We start from the raw sequence: 24,638 nt of genomic DNA, 5'->3' as shown, positions 1-24,638 counted from the left end.
GACCAATAATGAGTAACAAGATTGAATTAGCAATAAAAAGTTTCCCCAGCAAAGAAAAGACCAGGACTGAATGGCTTCACCTGCTGAATTCTACCAAACTTTTTTTTTTTTTTTTTTTTTTTTTTTTTGAGACAGAGTCTCACTCTGTTGCCTGGGCTAGAGTGAGTGCCGTGGCGTCAGCCTAGCTCACAGCAACCTCAAACTCCTGGGCTTAAGCGATCCTACTGCCTCAGCCTCCCGAGTGGCTGGGACTACAGACATGTGCCACCATGCCCGGCTAATTTTTTTGTATATATATATATTTTAGTTGTCCATATAATTTCTTTCTATTTTTAGTAGAGACGGGGTCTCACTCTTGCTCAGGCTGGTCTCAAACTCCTGACCTCGAGCGATCCACCCGCCTCGGCCTCCCAGAGTGCTAGGATTACAGGCGTGAGCCACCGCGCCTGGCCTCTACCAAACTTTTAAAGAAGAACTAACACCAATTCTTCTCAAACTATACCAAAAAAAAAAAAAATTGAAGGGCAGATAATTCTTCCAAACTCATCTACAAGGTCAGCATTACCCTGATTCTAAAACCAGCCAAGGACACAACAAAAAAAGACTACAGGCCAATATCACTGATGAACGTAGATATAGTAATTCTCAACAAAATACTAGCAGACCAAATCCAACAGAATATCAAAAAGATTATACACCATGATCAAATGGAATTTATCTGAAGGCTGCAAGGGCAGTTCAATATATGCAAGTCAATAAACGTGATACACCACATCATCAGAATGAAGGACAAACACCATATGATCATCTCAATAGATGCAGAAATGATATTAGATAAAATTCAACATCACTGCATGATAAAAGCTTTCAACAAATTAGGTATAGAAGGAACATACCTTGATACAATAAAGCCCATATATGACAAACCGACATCTAGCATCATACTGAATGGAGAAAAGTTGAAAGCTTTTTCCTCTGAGAACTGGAACAAGACAACAATGCCCACTTTCTCTACTGTTATTCAACATAGTACTGGAAGCTCTACCCAAAGAAATTAGGCAAGAGAATTAAATAAAGGACATCCAAGTTGGAGGTAAAATTGTCCATTTGCAGATGACATTGTCTTCTATATAGAAAAACCCAAAGACTCCACAAAAAAAAACAAAAACAAAAACTCTTATAACTGATAAATGAATTCAGTAAAGCTACAGGGTACAAAATCAATATACAAAAATCAGTAGCATTTCTACACACCAAAAATTAACTAATTGAAAAAAATCAATCCTATTTATAATAGCTACAAAAATAAAATAAAATACCTAGGAAAAAATTTAACCAAGGAAGTCAAAGATCTCTCCAATGAAATAGAAGAAACAATCCTAAAATTCATAGGAAACCACAAAAGACCCTGAATAGTCAAAGTAATCCTGAGCAAAAAAGAACAAAGCTGGAGTATACCTAATTTGAGGGCTGTTATCATGAAGGATGCTGAATGCCATTTCTGCATCTGTTGAGATGATCATATGGTGTTTGTCCTTCATTCTGTTGGTGTGATGTATCACACTTATTGATTTGCATATGTTGAACACTGATTAAAGAAATTGAAGAGGACACAGAAAAGTGGAAAGACATCCCATGCTCATTGATTGGAAGAATTAATATTGTTAAAATGATAATACTACCCAAAGTGATCTACAGATTTAATGAATTTCCTATCAAAATACCAATGACATTCTTCACATAACTAGAAGAAATGATCCTAAAATTCATGTGGAACCACAAAAGACTCCAAATAACCAAAGTAATCCTGGGCAAAAAGCACAAAGCTGGAGGCATCACAGTATCTGACCTCAAAAAAATACTACAAAACTATAGTAACCAAAATAGCATAGTACTGACATAAAAAGAGACACAGAGACCAATGGAGCACAATAGAGAACTTAGAAATAAATCCACATATTTAAAACCAACTGACTTTCAACAAAGGTGCCAAGAACATAATTCAATAAATGATACTGGGAAAACTAGATATACATATGGAGAAGAATGAAAGTAGACCCCTATCTCTCACCTTATACAAAAGTCAAATCAAAATGTATTAAAAAACTTAACTGTAAGACTCAAAACTATGAAACTACTAGAAGAAACGTTAGAGAAGATACTTCAGACATTGGCTGTGCAAAGATTTTATGTATAATATCTCAAAAGCACAGGCAACAAAAGCAAAAACAGGCAAAAGGGATTACATCAAACCAAAAAGCTTCCGTGCAGCAAGCAATCAACAGAATAAAGAGACAACCTGTAGAATGGGGGAAAATATTTGCAAACTATTCATCTGACAAAGGATTAATATCCAGAATATACAAGGAACCAAACAACTCAACAACAACAGCAATAACAAAAGCCCAAATAATTCAATTAAAAATGGGAAAATGATCTAAATAGGAATTTCTTCAAAGAACACATACAAAGGACCGACAAGTATATGAAAAAATTCTCAACATCACTAACCATAATGGAAATGCAAAACAAAACCACAGTAAGATATCAACTGACCCCAGTCAGAATGACTATTATAAAAAAGACCAAAAAAAAAAAAAAAGTGCTGGCAAGGATAAGAAGAAAGGGTAACTAACTCTTATATACTATTGGTGAGAATGTAAATTATTACAGCCATTGTATAAAACAGTATGGAGGTTCCTCAGGAAACCAAAAATAGAACTGACATATGATTCAGCACTGCTACTCACTACTGGGCACAAAGTCAAAGGAATGGAAATCAGTGTGTCAAAGTGGTATCTGTACCCCCATGTTTATTGCAGCACTATCCACAATAGCCAAGATACTGAGTCAATCTAAGTGTCCATCAACAGATGAACAGATAAAGAAAATATGGTATATATACACAATGGAATACTATTCAGCCATAAAAAAATGAAATCCTGTCATTCACGGCAACGTAGATGAACCCGGAGAACCTTATGTTAAGTAAAATAAGCCAGGCACAGAAAGACAGATATCACATGGGCTCACTCATATATGGAAGCTAAAAAAGTTGATGTTAAAGAAGTAGAGAGTAGAATAGTGGTTACTGGAGGCTGGGAAGGGAAGTGGGGAGGGTATGATAGGGAGATAGGTTGGTTAACAGGTACAAGCTTATAGCTAGGTAGGAGGAATAAGTTCTGTTGTTCTATAGCACTGTAAGGTGACCATAGTTAATAATTTATTGGATATTTTAAAATAGCTAGAAGAGAGGATTTTGGATGTTCCCAACACAAAGAATGATCAATATTTGAGGTGATGAATATGCTAATAATCCTGATTTGATCATTAAGCATTGCATACAGGTATTGAAATATCACACTGTACCCCATAAATATGTGTAATTATTATGTGTCAATTAAAAAATTTTAAAACAGAATGAAGGAAACCGATAAAACTAAAATAAAATAATATGGCTTGGCTGAATGGCTCCATGTTGTCTCTTATTCTCCAGTAGGCTAGTTCAGACCTGTTCACATGGTGGCAGTGACAGGGGTCCCAGGAACAGAAAGCAAAAGTATACAAAGCCTCTTAAGGCCCAGGCTCAAAACTAGTATAATATGACTTGTACCTCATTCTACTGGACAAAGCAAATTATAATACCAGTCCAGATTCATGGAGTAGAAAACATACTCCATCTTCTGATGAAAAGAATTACAAAGAATTGTGGCCATTTTTTTTTTTTTTTAGTCTATCACAGGGACAAAGGATGGGAATGCTATAACTAAAATGTGTGTTTTTAAATTGAAATTCTAAATTATAGTGGAGACATACTGCTTTAGGATCTGTGGATGACAAATTTCAAACATATACTGCTGTTTACTATGAAATTCTAGCTGAAAGTCATTGTTTAAGGAGTTTAGATATGTGTGTGTGTACATTAGTGCAATTTACAGTTATTTGTTATACCTCAATAAAAATTTAATTATCTGTATATATACATGCGTACATATAAGTATACATATACATACACATGCATATATAATTACGCTTTTATTAAGATATAATAAATACTGTAAGTTGTACTAATCTTAAGTATATATCTTGATGAGATTATAAATAATTATATATGCATGTCCCATCACCCTATCAAGGTATTGAACATTTCTTGCCCCTTTCTAGTCAATATCCCAATACACCAGAGATAATTGCTATCTTGATTTGTGTCACCACAGATTAGTTTTACTTTTACTTGAATTTCACATATGTGGAATCATATAGTAGTACATCTTTCGTGACTGGCTTTTTAGCCTCAAAAATCGATTCTGTGAGATTCATCCAATATTGTGTGTGCACTGGTAGTTATTTTTATAACATTAATATTTATTGCCTTATAGACGACCGTATTGAAAACCCAAAGCATTTAGTTTATACACAAAAATTATACAATTATACACCCCTTTGCAAAGGCAGCAAACATGTTACATTTTATAAAATCTACTTTATAGAAATTTTAAAAATATATAGCTAAAGAAACAGCTATAAATTTGGCAGCCAAAAATTTTGGCAGGGAAGTTTCAGCTTGGATGGCTTTAAATATTGAATTTGAAAATACTGAGTTTAGAGTACTCATTGTGCTTTATGTTGATCTGAAAAATATAACACTGGCTATCAAAGAAGCAAGTTACACAGTATTTAATTCACTTCAAAATGCCATGCATATTATGGTGTTGTCTATGTACCCCTAAAGCTTCAGTGATTTAGCTCAGGTACATTACTAAAGTATTATATTAATTCTTCCAGCACAGTGATGTTTCATACCATTGACATTTGCATGCTGTAGAATAACTTAGAGAGAAATGTGTACTATTCACAATGTTCAGAAAAACAAGCAAAAGGTTAAGGAACCTTCCCAGTTCTTCTGAGATAGTCTCATGTCAGCTTCATAAGGATTTATTCTACAAAATAGTAAGCTAATGTTTGAATACAATTTCCAAGATAATGCACATTTTCTCATAAATAATGAAGTCTTTTTTTCAGGTACCTCAGAAGTGTACAAAAGAGTTTTAGTTTGAACAGAATTCTTGGAATGAGTTTAACCTGATATTTCAACAAACTTAAGATTTCCAGGGTTTCACAAGGACTAGATTTTAAAGTACTCAGAAGAGAAAGAAGCTGTCTTCTGAAAGAAGTGAATTCAATTATTACCAACAGGGAAAATATCCACTGTATTCATCTCTTATAGAAACAGAAAAATATAATGTTCCCCCTCAGAATAATCTATATAACATGTATTTATAAATATACATAATATAGAATTCATGTATATGTATATATGAGAAACTTAAAGTTCCATTGTACCTATTCAAACAATAAAATCTGGAAACCAGCATGAAATCCTGTAATTCACATGTTAAAATGTTCAAACTGTGACTAAAATATGAAAACTGCCAATGTTGGCAAAGAGACAACAATCTTTCTTGCATTTGTACAAACTAAATGTAATGCTCTCTAAAAGATTTTCAAAATTATAATTATTACCTTCCAGTTTATAAACTTTAATTCTAAATTTTAAAAAAGTCTATTCATAAGCTATTGATTTGACCAAATCCCTCCCCCCTCCCCCACCCCCCAAAAGTCAGGTATAAGCAGTACCCAGGGGAGCTGATATTCACAGTTCCTATATGGACAATTCTTTCAGGTTTTATCCCATAAAGTACTTTATTTTACAACCTGCTGCTATTGTAAAACTAAAGATCCACTTTATTACATAATCATTTTACACAGTGTAAAACTAGAACTGTATATAAAATACTGCATCTAAATGTTTCTAAATAGTCTTGTCTGTCAGTTCATCTGTGAATTCTGTGGCTTCGTCATCGTTTTCCATGGATGATTCTGAGCGAACATCTTCAGTTTTACCGGAATTGGATCCTACAAATTCTTCTGTTTCATGGCAATCAGAATCATTAACATTACCTGTATTAGTATTTACTCTGTTAGCGGGGCCTGTATTTTCACTACTCTCAGAATGTAAGTCTTTCTCAGCTTGAGACAGATCAGATTCCTCCATTTGATTATTCTCCTCAGAAGTCTCTTCATTCACAGTTTAAGGCATCATCAGATTCTTTTTCTTGATTTTTTTTTTTCTTTCTGGGATCATTTCTCTTGCTGTCAGAAATGATTCTCTTCCTCCTCTTCTTCATCCTCTCCTGTACAGTGCAGCTTGGTACAATTATTTTCTTTGTCTTTATGCTGAGATGAAAATGATACTTCTTTTTCTTCTACCAAAACTGAAGAAATTTCACTGAAGGTTGTTTGGCCAGCTCTCTGGTTTCACCTTCTTTGTGAAATCTCATGTCCCTTAATTTCCGCAGCATCTTCATCTGGACTTTTTTATAGGGCTCACTTAGGAATCTTCTGATTCCAGATGTTGGAAAGTCATTGTGATTTTGCTGGAAGTTTGACTCTTAGCTGTCTCTGCTCTCACACCAACTATTGTTATCACGGGAGCTGTCATCATTTGATTTAAACTATTGAGATTGTTTTTCTCTGAAGAAGGATGAACATAGCTAACAACCATCACATTCTTTTCTGCTCCTCTGAGAAATATGTCTTTTCCTGTACAGTTTCTCCTTGGCTCTGTTAACAATTCACATAATGGCCAATAGTAAAAAGAATACTAAAAAACTGTAACTTCAGTTCAGAGAGTAGCTGTAATTCATCTTCTCCCATTAAATCCACTGACAAGTTTCAGTATTCTTTCCTTCGTTTCACCAAAGGGCGTATATTCGACATTAGAGTTGGGAGGACTTCTTGGTTCAGAAGCTGAAGTTCTGAAATCATTCATTACTTTCTCCAGTTTGAAAATAAAACACTTTTAAATTGAGACCATTGAATCATTTCTCCAGTCTTGGCTTCACAACAAAGAAACTGATCCAGAACAGGAGCTTCCTTTTCCCTCCTCCTTTCAAAATCTTTTAGGGCTTCCCACAGTCTGTCCAAGTCCGTGGCTTCCCATAGTCCCTGCAACCTCTGCCTCCCTCCGCTGGTCTCCCCGAAACCTGAGCTGAACCCAAGCCAAACCCCAGGGCCTCTCCAAACCCCTGCCCTGGAGCCTGCCCCGACCCGCTCCCCATCCCTTGCACACACTCCAGGCAAGCAGACTACAGGAAGTGAGCTTAAATCCACCAGCCCTCCAACGTGGAGCTCTGCAAGTAGTTCGCTTTTACTGCTGAATAGATTGCATTGCTTGAATATTCCATAATTCATTTATTCATCTGGCTTTTTTTAAACATTTGGATTATTTCCATTCTAGGGTTATTATGAAATTGCTGAAGATCTTTACACATGTCTTTTTGTAGATATATGCAATTAGGTATCTATCAAATGCCTAATTAAATTAAGTATTTTGTCCATTTTAAAATTTAGTTGTTTCTAACTGATTTGTAACAATTCTTCATATATTCTGGAAACAAGTCTTTTGTTCAATGTTTTCATTGTAAATATTTTCTCCTGGTCTGTGGCTTGCCTTTTAACCCTCTTACGGGTTATTTTAATGAGAAGAATGCTTCATTTTAAAGAAGTTCTATTTACCAATTTTTTTATGGTTAGTGATTTTGTGTTCTGTTTAAGAAATCTTTATCTGACCCCAAGATTATGAAAACATCCCACCGTCTTGTCTTCTAAAGCTTTATTGTTTTACCTTTCACATTTAAGTCTATGACTGATCTCCAATTAATTATTGTAAAGATACAACAAAGTGTCAATATTCATGTTTTTCATACAGCTATCAAATGCTCCTGTAAAGAGCATCATTTCCCCCACTGAATTGTAAATCAAGTGAACATATATGTATAAATCAAGTGAACAAAATGCTTTTGTTGTAAATCAAATGAACGTAATATGTATGGGTCTGTTTCTGGGCCCCCTCGCCTTTCCATTATTGATTGTCTATACTTGAGCCCAACTTACAGTTTTAATTACTATGACTTTATAGTAAGTCTTGAAAACTTGTATATTATAAGTCCTCCAACTTTGTACTCTTTTCAAACTATCTTGGCTCGCCTAGATTTTTTTGAATTTCCATATAAATTTTAGAATCATCATGTAAATTTACGCACATACGCACACCCCACACACACCCTACACACATACCCTGCTGGCACTTTAACTTGGGAGGCATTAACTATGTAGCTTACTTTGGGGAGAAATTGATGTCTAAAAATATTGAGACTTCCAACCCATAAACGTAGTGTATCTCTCCATTTACTTAGGTCGTCTTTGATTATTTTTAGCAGTATTTTCAGTGTACAGGTTTTACATATCTTTTGTTAGTTTTATTTTTAGGCATTTGATAAGTTTTTGTGCTATTTTAAATGAAATTTTAAATAGTTTATTTTCTAATTATTTGCTATTGGTATATAGGAATATAATTGATTTTTGTATATTGACCTTATATGCAGCATCCTTTATAAATTCACACATTCATTTTAATAATTGATTTGTAGATTACTTGGGATTTTTATGTATACAATCACATAAAGTTATTACTTTCTCTCCACTTTTTATACTTTTTATTTATTTTTTTCTTTCTTTATTAAATTGTCTGGGACTTCCACTCTAATATTGAATAGAAGTGGTAAGAGAAGGCAGCTTTGCCATGTTCGCAGACTTAGGTGGAAAGAATTTTATATTTCACTATTAGAAATGATATTGCCTATAGGCTCTGTAGCTATCTTTTACGAGATTAAGATAGTTCCATTTTATTTCTAGTTTACTAAAAATTTTAAATCATGAATTGGTGTTGGATTTATCAGATACTTTTTCTGCATCTATCAAGATAATCAAAATGTTTTTCTCTGTTATTCCATTAAGATTTTCAAATGTTAAACCAATCTTTTGTTTTTATTACTGGAATAAACTCCCTTTGGTCTTAATATATTATCCTTTCCATATATCATTAGATTCTATTTGCTAATATTTTATTTAGAACTTTTTGTTTATGTTCATGAGAGATATTCAGTTTTCCTTTCTTGAAATGTCTTTATCAGCTGGTCTAAAATGATCTTAGCTGGGGTCTCTTGGGTAACCCATATCTGCTTGACTCATCTTCATTCTCCATCAGGATACCCTGGATATGTTTCAAGATGATTGCAAAAGGCAAGATCTAGAATAGAATCTTACAAGTGCTTTTGCAGCCTCTGCTTTGTGTTTTCCCATTGACCAAATCAACTCACATGATGGAACCCAAAATTAGAGTGAGAGGGCAAAACAAGGTGAAGAGCGAGGATATGGATACAGGGCAAGATGAAGAATGGAGACCACTGATGGAATCATTCTACCTTACTCTCAGGAAGGGAAGCATTTCTATACATGCAAAAACTTTGCAAACAATAACTAATATATAGACAGTGACTCAAAACTTGAGCAGTTGTATAAAAATGTGTTTGTACTTTGACCAAGCTCCATTGGATGGATCATGCCACTTCAGGGCAGCCATCCCAAAATTGCCAGAATCCATCTGTTATGGGTTAAGCATTCCTTGATTGCTAATATTGCTTTTTAGTAGATTGAATTGATAGCTATGAGTTAATTACATCTAATCTAAATTGAGCCAATTTTCTTTTTGTAGGTTTGGTGGTGACAAATATAAATTTAATGACACTTAATATTAGCTGACGTATTTTTTTAAAGCCAAAAATGTCATTTAGCATGTATATCAAAACAAAGACATTCATATTTACATCTGGGGTGGTCTCTAGACTATTGGTTTCTTTCAGTTATTAAATTTATCTCCTTGGGGTATTGACAAAGTTCTAATAAGTCATTGATTGATCTCTTTGCCATTTTTAGAGTTTCCAAAGAGCAGGTAATAAATCATCCATTTTCATAAAATCCATAAATCATAAACTACCCAAAAAGTATATCTACTGTCCATATTACTATTTAGTCTTCTATCTTTGCCAGAGTGGAGCTTCAAATCTAACATACTAGTTCAGCTACCTGGACAGACTGGGAATTAACACCATGGAGCTGCTTCAGTGGTTGTGTGTTCAATGACAACAGTATATCCTGCACAGGGAATGCCTTTGTCATTTTTAAGATAAGAACAATCTACAAAGTATTTTAAATTAAGATCGACTAAAGGGTGCAAGATTCAGATCTAGGCATGCTTAACTCCTGAGTGGATGCTAAACAGTTATGTGGTTCCCCTTTATCCTTAAAAGGGAATAAAGTTTCAGGGCTATGTTTGAACAACATAGAATATACAAAGAAGACAGTAAAATTTCACAAGTACTAAATTTGCTAACAGAGAAATGTCAAATGCTGCCTTGAAGTAGCAATAACTGTACAGATGTAGGACCCATAGAGTTAGTGGAGAAACAAGTACTATAGTGGAAGCAGCAACAGGTTTAGCCACTGCTGCCACCTCATGCAAGAGAGGGTGTGTGTACCTTTGCCTCCAAATCAAGGAGTGAGCTAAGATAGGCAGAGAGATGAGTTTGGCAGATTTAGGAAAACCTAAAGGTGGAGGTTGTTGCAAGAAGACTTTCAAAGAGTAGACAGCATTTTCTACTTTTGCTGTAGAAGGAAGGAGGAAGGGTTCACAAGGAAGAGTTCCACAGATTATAAACTTAGTAAGCCCACATAAAGGCTGAGCTATTGAGAAAAATCAGATATATATTACCTACAGTCATAAAATCTTTGCCATCTTTTAATTTTTAGCCTTGGTACAATTGAATACTCCAAGGGCAATTGTGTCATTTATTGTATTAGCAGTAAATCAAAGGTTTTATTTTCATGCCCTATTTGCCAGCATTGAATTTTCTCATTAAAAACGGCTAATTTCATGGCTGAAAATGGCATGCCCCTGTTTTGACTTTCTTATTGGTAAGGCTGAATATTTATCTATGTAGATTATTGATTGGAATTTCACTGTTGTGGATTGTTTATGTCCTTAGCCCATTTACCTATAGGGTGAGGGAGTACTACTTAAGTTGTTGTTAGAGTTATTTGTTTCTTATAGTAAGTATAGTCCCCATTCAGTTAATTTTACTGAAAAATCTTTTCTCCTGTCAGTTGTTTGTTGTGGCATTTTCTAAACAGAAATTCAAATTTTTATGAAGTCAAAACTAAACCTATTGAACCTATTGATTTTCCCTTGATTCAATACTTACTTCTTCCTAACTCAAAGAACTGATTCATGTTCACTTAAATTTTTTAGAGATATTTATAGTTTTTTATATTTGATTTCTGAATACATATGGATTTTATATAAGAGATTCCCATGAATTTTTGAACTGTATAAGACTTTTATCCTCTTCCCCTCATGCTATGCAGACTCAGAATGTTCATCTTTTTGCTTTTCATCTGGACAGAGATAATCAATTTAACAAATTGATTACTTCCATACCTTAATTTTTTTCTCAATATTAAGCCAGTAATCATTGCTCTAAGGGTACTATACTAATCAGTTTTTTTTTAATTTTATGACAGTCATTTTTGTTGTGGCACAAAGACACATATGTACATGTGTATATGTGTGGGTATGTTTCAGATGGATACATTTTCTGAAAATATTGTTGTATGAGTATGGCAATATTTAATGTATTTTAAATAATAACTGCTATTTCTCATTTTATAGGTTATACACATATATGCACAAATATGTGTGTATATGTATATATATATACACACACATTTCTTTTAGAAGATAAGAAAACACAGATAGGCTTAAAAGACTGTCCATATTGCTACCACTTATCTAAAATTTGATGTTTATGTTTTCCTATCATGTATACACACACGCATACTCATACTATATTTTTTTGCATTTTTTTATTTATATAGTGTTAAGTAGATTGTAATATCCAGATTGTTATCTAAAAGGCGTATCTATACAGAATTAGATTTAAATAAGAGCCATATGTTACTGTGAATTAAATATTTGGAACAAATTTACTTAAAACTATTAATAGTTGACCAGCTAATTTCCTTCTCTGGTAGGTTTAAACAATGTATATTTGGAGCAGAGGCTAGTCTAAGTAGCCAAGTACACTTTGTGGGCTACTGGCAAACCACTGTGGTTTAGATACGACTTGGGATGCTCATACCCTCATACTTCCTGGATCTCCCCCAGGAGGTGCCACTGAGAGACAGATGAATAGAAAGTAATAATCATTTTAGGTTACTCCTAGGAAATGGCTTATATTGTTGCCATGTGGATATGTAAGCTATGCATCCGTCTTTTTTTAGGAAGTCGTGCGGTTCCTAGACAGTAAACATCAGAACCACTATCAAGTCTACAATCTATGCAGTATGTACCTGACTTGATATTTTGCTACTGTAGATAGAAAACAGATTACTGCATGTAAGAAGATGATTTTTTTCCATTGTATTTGGTCGTAAGTGTTTGGTGGTGTTGGAGAGTGAATTCAAAAATTCCGGTATTGAATGGCCCCATTTGGTCGGAAGAGTGAGCCCAGCAGTACAAACTACTGTGGGGGAGTGAGGGAGGCAGGCCTTGTGGGACCAAAGAGACCGGAGTGAAGGTGAACCATTTTAGGGAAGATCTGCTCTAGTGATATTAGGTTTAGGAAAATCTGATTTTCCTGTCAGATTCCTTTATGAGGACATAGACAATCTAACACGTGTACTCTAACCCAGTGGGAGTGAATTGTGATGAGAGAGCAGGGCCCTAGATGGGAGGAAAAAATGAAAAAACAAAAAGTCCTGTTGAAAACAGATTATACCCTAGTTTACCACTCTGTCTCTCTTGATTTTTTTCGTCTACCTATATATTAAATAGACATTTTCAGGGGGCCAGCTATATTTGCCTCTTTGCATGGTTTCTAACTACCCTACAATAATATTAATACAGTGAGTAGTATGCTTGAAAGTTAAAAGTAAGGGCTACTAAACAAAAATAAGTTGGGCTTAGGTTACCTGAAATGGAGACAAACCACTACTATTCTTATGTTTTTGAGATCTTTAAGTTTGTTTTAGAGCATTAGGAACCACTCAGAAATCTCCTCTTGAAGGTAGATAAGGAATTTCTAATAGAAAATTTTCAATTATTGATAATTTCATCATTTACTATGTTATTAGGTATAGAGATATGACATAACATGTGCATTATTTATTTTAGGTGAGAAAGAATATGATCCTAAGTACTTCCATAACAGAGTTTATAGAGTCATGATTGATGATCACAACGTCCCCACTCTGTGGTAAGTTTTATGGCAAGTTGACTGTGAGAAGAGGGCTAAATACATTGGGCTTGATTTTTTGGAAATATTTTAATTCAACTAAAAATCTTACATTTGAAATCAGCCAGATGGTGGCGTTCTCTAAAGACGTCGATGAATGGATGTCGAAAGATAAGGAAAACGTCGTAGTGATTCATTGCAAAGGAGGCAAAGGTAATAATATTTTTCTTTCTAAAGAGATTTAAGAAATATCTTAAAGTACAAGAACAAGATATATATTGCTATTAATAAGTATTAATAGTTATTAACATTTTTAAATATTACCTTTAATACTGAAGGAAGGGAAAGAGAAAGGAAAGGAAAGAGAGAAGGAAGGAAAAAAGGAAGAAGGGAGGGAGAAAGGAAGAGCATAAGGAAGGGAAGAAAGTATTAATAGGAAAAAAAGAACTAAAGAAAGTTGAGCATTATTTTCCCTTGTTTATCAATGTTTGGGTTGCTTGATTATTGATTTGCCAGTTTATATCTGTCAAAATAAAAATGGTGTCTAACTTTAGAACGTCAGTGCACATTTATTTTATTTAAGGTTGTTTTTTATTTTTATTTTTTAATTAACAAATAAAAATTGTATATATTTATGGTGTACAACATGATGTTTTGATGTATGTATACATTATGGAATGGCTAAATAATGCTAATTAACACATGAATTACCTCACATACTTATCATTTTTTGTGTGTGGTGAGAACATTTAAAATCTATTATCTTAGTAGTTTTCAAATATACAATACATCAACTATGGTCACCATGTTGTACAATAAATTTCCTGAATGTATTCTTCCTGTCTAATTGAAATTTTGTATATTTTAACCAATATCTCCACAATTCTCCATTTTCCCCCCAGCCCCTAGTAACCACCATTCTGTTCTCTGCTTCTATAAATTCTACTTTTTTAGATTCCACAAATAAGTGAGATCATGCAGTATTTGTCTTTCTGTGCCTAGTTTATTTCACTTAACATAATGTCCCCCTGGGTCACCCATGTTGTCTTAAATGACAGGATTTCATTCTCTAATGCTGAATAATAATCCATTGTGTACATACACTACATTTTCTTTATCCATTCACCCATTGATGGACACTTAGGTACATTCCATATCTTGGCTATTGTGAATAATGCTGCAGTGAACATGGGAGTGCAGATATCTCTTCAAAATACTAATTTCATATCCTTTGGTTATATACCCAGAAGTGGAATTTCTGAATCATATAGTAGTACTATCTTTAGTTTTTTGAGGAACCTCCATACTGTTTTCCATAATGACTATACTAATTTCCATTCCTGCCAACAGTGTACAAGGGTTCCATTTTCTCCACATCCTCACCAACACTTCTCATCTTTTGTCTTTTTGGTAATAGCCATCCTAACAGGTGTAAGGTGATATCTCATTATGGTTTTAATTTGATTTTCCCTGATGATTAGTGATGTTGAACATTTTTTCATATACCTATTGGCCATCTGGATGTCTTCTTTTGAGAAATGTCTTTTCAGATTCTTTGCCCATTTTTTTAAAGGAGTAATTTGTTTTCTTGCTATTGTGGTGTTTGAGTTCATTATTTTATTTACTTTTAACCCCTTAGCACATGTATGGTTCACAAATATTTTCTCCAATTCTGTAGGTCATTTCTTCACCCCACTGATTATTTCCTTTGCTGTGCAGAAGCTTTTTAGTTTGATGCAATCCCATTTGTCTATTTTTTTCTTTTGTTGCCTATGCTTTTCAGTCATATAAAAAAAAAATCTTTATCCAGGCCAATGTCAAGAAACTTTCCCCCAGCTGGGCATAGTGGCTCACACCTGTAATCCTAGCACTCTGGGAGGCTGAGGCGGGAGGATCTCTTGAGCTCAGGAGTTTGAAACCAACCTAAGCAAGAGCAAGACTCCATCTCCACAAAAAATAGAAAAATTAGCCTGCTGTGGTTGTGGGTGCCATGCTGTTTTCCATAGAGGTTGTACTAATTTGCAGTCCCACCAGCAATGTATAAGCATTCCTTTCTCTCTGCATCCATGCCAGCATCTATTGTTTTTGGACTTTTTAATAAAAGCCATTCTAACTGGGATAAGGTGATATCTCATTGTGGTTTTAATTTGCATTTCCCTGATGATTAGTAACATTGAGCAGTTTTTCATATGTTTATTGGCTATTTGTCTATCTTCTTTTGAAAAGCTTCTGTCCACGTCTTTTGACCAGTTTTTAATGGGGTTGTTTGTTTTTTTCTTGCTGATTTGCTTTAGTTCTTTGTAGATTCTGGTTATTAGCCCTTTATCAGGTGTACAGCTTGGGAATATTTTCTCCCATTCTATAGGTTGTCTATTTGCTCTGTTGATTATTTCCTTAGCTGTACAGAAGCTTTTTAATTTAATCAAGTCCCATTTATTTATTTTTTTTGTTGCTGTGATTGCCATTCAGGTCTTCTTCATAAATTCTTTGCCTAGGCCAATGACTAAAAGAGTTTTTCCAACATTTTCTTCTAGCATTCTTATAGTTTCATGCCTTACATTTACATCTTTTATCCATCTTGAATTAATTGTTGTGAGTGGTGAGAGATACGAATCCTGTTTCATTCTTCTGCATGTGGCTATCCAATTTTCCCAGAACCATTTATTGAATAGGGCATCTTTTCCCCATTGTATATTGTCTGCTTTGTCAAAGATCAGTTGGCTGTAGGTAGATGGTTTTATGCCTGTGTTCTCTGTTCTGTTCCATCAGTCTATGCCTCTATATTTGTGCCAATACCATGCTGTTTTGGTTACTGTAGCCTTGTAGTGTAATTTGAAGTCTGGTAATGTGATGCTTCCAGACTTGTTCATTTTGCTTAAGATTGCTTTGGCTATTCAGGCTCCTTTTAGGTTCCAAATGAAGTGTAGAATTATTTTTTCTAGATCTGTGAAATATGACATTGGTATTTTGATGGGGATTGCATTGAATCTCTAAATCATTTTGGGCAATATGAACATTTTAACAATGTTGATCCTACCAATCTATGAACATGGTATGTTTTTCCATTTGTTTGTGTCATCTGCAGTTCGTTCCTCAGTGTTTCAGAGTTCTCTTTGTAGAGATCTTTCACCTCGTTGGTTAAGTATATTCCTAGATATTTTATTTCTTTGTGAGTATTGTGAATAGTATTGAGTCTTTGATTTGACTCTCAGCTTGACTATTATTGATGTATAGGAATGCTATTGATTTGTGTACATTGATTTTGTAACCTGAGACTTTGCTGAATTTATTTATCAATTCCAGGAGTCTGTTGGGATTATAGAATCTTTGGGGTTTCCCCATATAAGATCATATCACAGTTTTCCTTTCCAATTCTTTCTTTTTTTCTTCTTCTTAGCACTGGCTAGCACCTGCAATATGGTGTAGAATTAGAAGTGGCAATAGCATGCATCTTTGTGCAGTTCTCCTCTCAAGGGAAAAGCTATCAATGTTTCTCCAGCTGCTTTAGGGTTATATGTATGTGTGTGTGTGTGTGTGTGCATGTGTGTCAGTGGGTTCATGCACATGCGCTACCCTTTTCTTTCAGTTTGCTGAGTTTTTAAAAAAATTATGAATGAGTGCTAAATGTTATCAGAAGATTTTTCTAAATTTTTGAGATGATACTATGATTTTTCTTTGATATTTTATAATATAGTTAATTCCATTGATTGACTATTAAGTGGTAAGCCAACTCATATTTCTGGAATGAATGAATTTATTATATTTATTATCATCTTTTTATCATTTATTTATTTTTCATTATTATATATTTACTATTTATTTTTATTTATTATTATATATTTATTATGTTTTCTTTTTAATAAATTGCTGGATTATGTTTGTTAATATTTTGTTTAGGATTTTTTTATTTATGTCATGAGTGTCATTGGCTATCCTTTTCATTTCTCATGATTTTTTTTTCAAATTTTGGCTTTGTAAAATGAGTTATGTTGCTCTGTTTAATTCTCTAGGTGAGTTTGTATATGTCTATTTTTTTCCTAAGTCTCATTTGTTTATTTTTACTTTGGTCGCCTATGTCTTTGAGGTCTTATTCATAAATTCTTTTCCCAGACCAATATCCTGAAACATTTCTCCTATGTTTTTTTCAAGTGGTTTTATAGTTTCAGGTCTTACATTTAGGTTTTTGATCCATTTTGAGTTGATTTTTGTATAGGGTGTGAGGTGGGGACTTAGTTTCATTCCTCTGCATATAGATATTCAGTTTTCCCAGCACCATTTATTGAAGAAAGTGTTCTTTCCCCCAATGAGTGTTCTTGGCACCTTTGTCAAAAATTGATTGGCTTTAGATACGTGGATTTATTTCTGAGTTCTTTATTCTGTTCCATTGGTCTATGTGTCTGTTTTTATGCCAGTACCATGCTGTTTTAGTTACTACTGCTTTGTTGTATATTTTGAAGTCAGCGTCTTAGTCCATTTGTGTTGCTATGAAGAAATACTTAAGGCTGGCTAATTTATACAGAAAAGAGGTTTCTTTGATTCATGGTTCTGCAGGCTGTACAAGAAGTATAGTGCTGGCATCTGTATGTGGTAAGGGCCTCAAGCTTCTTCCATTTATGGGAGAAGGGGAAAGGGAACCAGCATGTGCAGACATCATATGGTAAGAAGAGGGGGCAAGAGAGAGGGGGAAGGTGACAGGCTCTTTTTAACAGCCAGCTCTCAGGGGAACCCTTGTGGGAACGAATAGAGCAAGATCTCACTCAGTCCCCCCACCTCTCAGGGAGGGTATTAATCTATTCACGAGAAATCCACCCTTATGATCCACATACCTCCCATGAAGCCCCACTTCCAACATTGGGGGTCAAATTTCAACATAAAATTTGGAGGGAATGAACAAACCAATATTACCTCTGTGGAAAACAGTATCTTTTAATGAACCCAAAAAGGGGGGTTTCCCTGGCAAGGGGTGTCTCTGCTTGCCAGACAGAAAGCCAATTACTGAGACAAAAAGGATTGTCAAGAAAGAGAAAAGGAGATTTACTGCAGAACACTGGGAGGTGGGATGAGTGAACTGCCTCAAATCTGCCTCCTCAACTGATAGGGTCAGGAATTTTTCTAGGGGTAAAATGAATAATGCATGAAGTTTGTGAGCATTATTACATATTTGGGATGGCGTGCAGCTTACACAATGCAGTGAGAAATCATACTGGCACATACATCACATGATCAAAAAATGGCAAATAAGTCCCTTCCTGGGCAGAGATTTTAGTAGTACAATAAGCTAAGGGTTAAAATCAGTCATTCTTTTTGGCCTTGTGTGCAAGTGGGATGCAGGGATAGGTTGCTCAGCAGGGCCTTGGGCAAGATCTGTGATGGGGTGTTGCTTATCTGGTCTTCTCTGGATTAACAGGTAGTGTAAGGCCTTGTAGTTCTCTTGTGGCTGCAAGGAGGTTCCACCATTTCTGGAAAATAAAAACACCTCAAAAGGGAATGGATTAGTGAAACAGAGAGTTATAAAGTTCTGGTCAGTAAATCCTACTGGCCTGGGAACTTGAAACATAAGAGAACTGCAAAAAGACATTTTTGTTCATAGAGCTGGTTGTATATGGAGATTCCTCAAAGAACTAAAAGTAGACCTTCCTCAAAGAACTAAAAGTAGACCTCCATTCAATACAGCAGTCCTACTACTGGGTATCTCCCCAAAAGGAAAGAAGTCATTATTCAAAAAAACACCTGTACCTGAATGTTTATCACAGCACAATTCACAGTTGCAAAGATGCGGAATCAACCTAAGTGCCCATCAGCTGATGAGTGGATAAAGAACATGTAGTATATATACACCATGGAACACTACTCAGCCATAAAAAGGAATGAAATAATATCTTTTGCAGCAGTTTGGATGGAACCATAATCCATAATGAAGTATCTCGGGAATGGAAAAACAAATACCACATGTTCTCACTTAGAAGCACTAGTTAAACAATGGGTATATATGGTCATAAAGTGATATAATGGACATTGGAAACTAAGAAGGGGGAGGGAATCAGGAAATGAGGGATCCAATGAGAGGTACCTGAGAGTACTTTGAGGATGGAATGACATTAAGCATGAAGTCAAGGGTTTGCTTTAAAATGCTACAACGGAAAAGAAAGAAAAAGAGAGAGGAATAGGGAAGAAAGGAGGGAAGAGAAGAGAGAAATTAAGCATGTAAAGCAAAATACTGATAATTATAGAATCTGGGGAACAGGTATATGAGAGTTCATTATATTGTTCTCTACTTTCATATGTTTGAAAACTTTTGTAATACAGTTAAAAACTCTAAAGTGGAAGAAATAATGGGTATTGATAATGCTAGATGGTGTTTGCAGTTCTGACTGTTTTATCATCTATAGGTATTACTTTTGTTTATGTTATTTAGAAAAATAGGGTGTGTAATTAGTTTTTAATAAGTAGCAATTTAGCTTTAGAGTCCTAGAGCAAAGCTGATTGCCTCTTCCTATTATTGCAATCCCCAGCATTAGAGATTCAAGAAAAATGCACACATGCACATGTGTATCATGCCAACAGTTAAAACACCAAATTCCAAGTATGACCACAAAGCAGTGAAACACCTTTTGCTATTTCTGAATTAAAATATTTTGCACAAGCACATTCAGGGTGAAAGAAAATCAATCCAAAATGCACTCTGAATATTTCTGAGTGTGTTTTTGTACTAAGTCCTACCATGAACAATGGTTCCTTGAACTAACTTCTTTTCTTTTCTAGGCCGAACAGGAACTATGGTTTGTGTCTGCCTTATTGCCAGAGGAATCTTTTTAACTGCACAGGTATGAAAGATCTTATTACAAACTTTGTCTTATGCTGATTGAATTTGCTAGTTCTGAAACATCACTGGTAGGATGTTAAGATGATTCTTTAAGTCATGGTGTTTAAGTGAAATTGTAATTGGAAAAACAGTTTTTTGAAAGTCTGATTTTGGTACTTCCTCATTAACATGCAGTAGTTAGTAACTAACTTGAGGACCTCTTATTTTGGGCCAGGACTAGGGTGAGATTATAGAGGCACAAAATTTAAGGGAATGCCAAAAATCATAGCCATTAGGATAAATAATATTTTAATGTAATATTTTAAAAATAAAACTTAATGCAAAAGTACTATGATGTATACAATATCAACATTTTAAATAAAGACAGCACCCAATAGGGCAGGATTAAGGTGAGATCAGTAAAGCCATGTTATGCAAGTGTAAAAAAAAAAAAAAAAAAAAAAAACTTCAGTAATCATTTGCTTTATTCACCTCACCCTAGTCGTGGCCTGCTCTAACTCCCACCAGTAACATGACTTTTTCCTTCTTCATGAGAATAATACCAAGATTAATTAGATAAGTTCTCCAAAGAACTTTGACCATCCTTATAATTGTAGGTAGATAAAAAGTACCATTTCTTGGCCGGGCGCGGTGGCTCACGCCTGTAATCCTAGCACTCTGGGAGGCCGAGGTGGGCGGATAGTTTGAGCTCAGGAGTTCGAGACCAGCCTGAGCAAGAGCGAGACCCCACCTCTACTAAAAATAGAAAGAAATTATATGGACAGCTAAAAATATATATAGAAAAAATTAGCCGGGCATGGTGGCGCATGCCTGTAGTCCCAGCTACTCGGGAGGCTGAGACAGGAGGATCGCTTAAGCTCAGGGGTTTGAGGTTGCTGTGAGCTAGGCTGACGCCACGGCACTCACTCTAGCCTGGGCAACAGAGTGAGACTCTGTCTCAAAAAAAAAAAAAAAAAAAAAAAAGTACCATTTCTCAACTAAGAACAAAGTCTCTTTGGAACATAAGTAGCTTTGCATAGTTAATATATGTGGGACCTGTGACGTCTGGAAATTTCTGAGAAGGCAGGGTGGGCTGTTTCCCTTCCTAAAGCAGGGTTCTCAGTCCTTTTTCTGCCATAATCTTGCTGAGAACTTATCATTTCCAGGACACACCTCTAGCAGCTCTGCTCAAGTTGCTTGTTCTACAGTCTGGGGAAGAGAAGGACTGGATTATGCACCATGCCCAGTACTCTAATTCCACCATTTCTGACTTTTCTAATTTGAGACACAGAGGCCTTTAAATTGGGTGTTCTAGGACAGTGTTTTTCATACTATGGATCATGATCTATCGGTGAGTTGTAAAATCAACTTGCTAGGTTGTGACCAGCATTTTTAAAATAAAATGGAATAGAGCAGAATAGAAAATATTAAAAGGTAAGTATTTCTGTGTGTGTTTGTGTGTGTGTGTGTGTGTGCGTGCGTGTATCTTCTAGGTTTATTAAATTGGACTGTAGCTTAAAAAACAAAGACTTTTGAAAGCCGTCAATCCAGAGCCCTAGCTCCCTCTAACTGGCTGCAGTGTCTCCATAACAGGTTGCTTGTTGGTTTTCATTTGGTCTTAGTCTTCTCATTTGTAAAATGGAAAAATAGGAAGAAGACTTGGACTAGGTGATCTCTAGGTCTTTCTAGCTCTAAAATTTCATGTCTTTATGCATCTTTGAATGAGAGAAGTCCTTGATATAGCTTTGTTTGTTATTTTGGGTAGCCTCTGCCCAAATACCGCTGACTTAAGGAAATAATGTGCCCTTACAAACTTTAAGGATGCCTAATATAGGAAATAACAGTGTGCAGATGAATCGTGGTTGAATTTTCCCCTTTCATTATAGGACAGCCTTCATTATTTTGGAGAACGACGAACAGATAAAACCAGCAGCACTAAATTTCAGGGAGTAGAAACTCCTTCTCAGGTAAGTTTTCCTTTTAAAAAGGGAAGTTTTTTAGGGGAGAAGGTGAAGATTTGGTTTTGTTTTAGATTCTTCTCCTTTGGTGATCAGGCAGTAGCACTTAGTAGGTTCCTTACCAACAGGCCCTGATCCTTCCCCAGTGGTGAGACGCGCACCTCAGGTGCTGCCCAAGCTTTGTGCTCTGGGCTCTCCACAGAGCACCCCACTTTCCATTTTATACTGGTTATTGTTCACAGAGTCCAGGAGTTCATTGCCTTCCCAGAGAAGGAAGGTCCAATACCTAAGGCTCCAGACCCCTGAAGATTATCTAAAGTCACCAGTCTTTGATTTCCCTGTAAAGAGGAACTGAGTCTTTCACAAACCCCTACTGACAATTCAATCCTTGCAGAACATCACAAGGACTGTTTTTGAATGACTCCCTTGTGTGTCTGTGTGTGTGGGGAGGGGGGGGTGTATTTTGAAACAGAAAGAAAAAAGAAAATAAACACTTTTCAAAAACTCTATACCCTTTGAAGCTGTTTCCAAAAAAAAGCTATTATATACCAGATAATATTGCACTTTTACATTATCTCATTTAATACTCATAACAGCTATGTGAAGTGTATGCTATTATCCTATTTTTTCTTTTTAAAACATTTTATTATGGAAATTTAAAAACATATACAAAAGTCAAAAGAATCATACAATAATTCTCCTTAGTCATCACAGTGCTCCATCGGTCAGTCCAGCCTGCAGCCAGTCACGTTTCATCCATTCCCTTCCCACTCTCCTCACCCCACCCAACCCTCCTCTCCACTCTTTCTTTCCCTAAACCTGGATTATCTTGAAGGACATTTCAGTCATCAGATCATTTTATCCCATAAGTATTTGGTATGACAGCTAATATAAATCCTCTTAAAAAAAACCAAAACTTTAATAAATATTATACCTTAAAAATAACTTAATAATATCAAATTTCTAGTCCCTTTCTAGTCAAATTTCTAAATCCATTACAATTTAGTTTGTTTCAATCAGGATCCAAACAAGGTCCACACATTTCATTTGGTTGCTATGTCTCTTAAGTCTCCTTTAGTTCATGGGTTTCCTACCTCTTCTTTATTCCTTGTGATTTGTTTATTGAAGGAAGCAGGACATTTATCCGATAGAGTTTACAACATTGCAGACTTTGTCAAATCATTCTAAGGGTTTTGTGTTCATTATCTCATTTGATTATTCTCAGTGACTCTATAAGTAGACTACTATAATTCCCATTTTACAAACTGGGAAATTGAGGTTCAGAGAAATTAACTTTTGAACCAAGTACTCAAATCTAGATCCGTCAGACTCTGAAGCCCGTTATTTCCCATGCTATTCACAGCTTCTCATCTATATTGCTCTTCAAACCGGAATGAGAGCTGGTTGGGGATTCTTCAGTAGATTTGGATGTAGCTGTGAATGAGTTTGTCTATGAGTGAAGTGATGGGAGCGAAATAAGACCCTTGGCCCTGCTAGAATAACACTGTAATTACTGGCAAAATTTGAGCAAAAAATCCCTCAGCCTTACCCACTAATACTATTCTTCCACACCCAAGCCAAAAATAAAACAAAAGAAAACAAAGACAGCCATAGACCCTAAGCTAAAAGTATTGCATGAAGTTATGGTCTAATCATGCCATTTCCATGCTCTAAATCCATGATGTTCCCCCGACTACCAATGGCAACATACTCAATGTTTCAACCTGGCACTCAAGACCTTCTACAATTTGATTTTTCTAACCTTTTCTTCCACTATGTGCATTGACAGATCCCACATCTAACACATTAGACTGTTTACTGTTTCCCAGCTTGTGGACACTTTACACCTTCCTGCCATTGCTCACGTGGGCCCTTTTCCTGGAGTCCCTTTCCCTTCCCTGCCTGAAATAGTCTCTTGTTTTTTCAGTTTTTATAGCCCTTTGTGTTTCTTTTAGGGACTTTATTCTCTAGCTTACCTTACATTATTCTCTAGCTATTTGAAGTGGTGACTTCTGTGTCCCCTTGAAAGGCAAGGCCCATATCTACCCCTCCTTCTGCCCTTTGCATCCCAAAGTGCCTTGCCACTTTTCATAATATCATCTTTGTTTGCAGTGAATGCTTACTATGTGTTGGCTGTAATTAATTTTTGTTAAAAGCCCTTGTTGTTTTAAGCTACAGGAGAAAGAAGTGTGGGAGCAAAATCAGCTTGAGGGCCCTGGTAGGTGACAGCCTTTAGTGGAAAGTGGAGAATCTGGTGACAAGCACCAAGGGGATGTTAGATGTAGGTCACCTGGTATATCTCCCCTTCTCCATTTCTTCTGCAAATGTGCACAGTTTCCCTAACTTTAGTCCAGACCTGGCATACCGTAGGCTGCAACTGAATCTCTTCTGATTCACAGAGATAGCAATGCAAGGGCTCAGCTGCAGGTGTCAGGGCTGTGTTGACAAGGCCCCAGGACAGTGTGCCCTCTGTGGCAGGTGATAATTCTCAGATGCCATCACATTCAGACCCTGCGTTGTGGGCTATTCTACCAACCACATTTTATCCACCCCTGAGTTAAGAACTTACACAGGACTTCCTCATGACTGGCCCTTTCTAGTGGAAAGTATGGCAGTTAATTTTATTAACACTTCTCAGTGGGTGTCTGTAAACTTTTTAGTGCAGTTGATTCAGTACCAGAACTC

The 24,638-nt window shown here is 35.6% G+C and overlaps 1 protein-coding gene and 1 pseudogene across 1 annotated transcript in view; one reads left to right on the top strand and one right to left on the bottom strand.

The window, feature by feature from the left end:
• Window positions 1–24,638, top strand: part of TPTE2 (transmembrane phosphoinositide 3-phosphatase and tensin homolog 2) — an 86,665-nt gene that overhangs the window by 49,478 nt on the left and 12,549 nt on the right. The window contains exons 9-13 of the mRNA XM_069466962.1: window positions 12,241–12,301; window positions 13,133–13,214; window positions 13,318–13,406; window positions 19,956–20,017; window positions 21,882–21,962. Of these exons, the coding sequence (XP_069323063.1) occupies window positions 12,241–12,301; window positions 13,133–13,214; window positions 13,318–13,406; window positions 19,956–20,017; window positions 21,882–21,962 (375 nt within the window). The remainder of the gene's footprint in view (window positions 1–12,240; window positions 12,302–13,132; window positions 13,215–13,317; window positions 13,407–19,955; window positions 20,018–21,881; window positions 21,963–24,638) is intronic.
• LOC138382875 (serine/threonine-protein phosphatase 4 regulatory subunit 2 pseudogene) lies at window positions 5,813–7,031 on the bottom strand (annotated as a pseudogene).

This window comes from Eulemur rufifrons, chromosome 4 (genome assembly GCF_041146395.1).
Source record: "Eulemur rufifrons isolate Redbay chromosome 4, OSU_ERuf_1, whole genome shotgun sequence".
NCBI lineage: Eukaryota > Metazoa > Chordata > Mammalia > Primates > Lemuridae > Eulemur > Eulemur rufifrons.
This window is presented reverse-complemented; position numbering and strand designations above follow the sequence as displayed.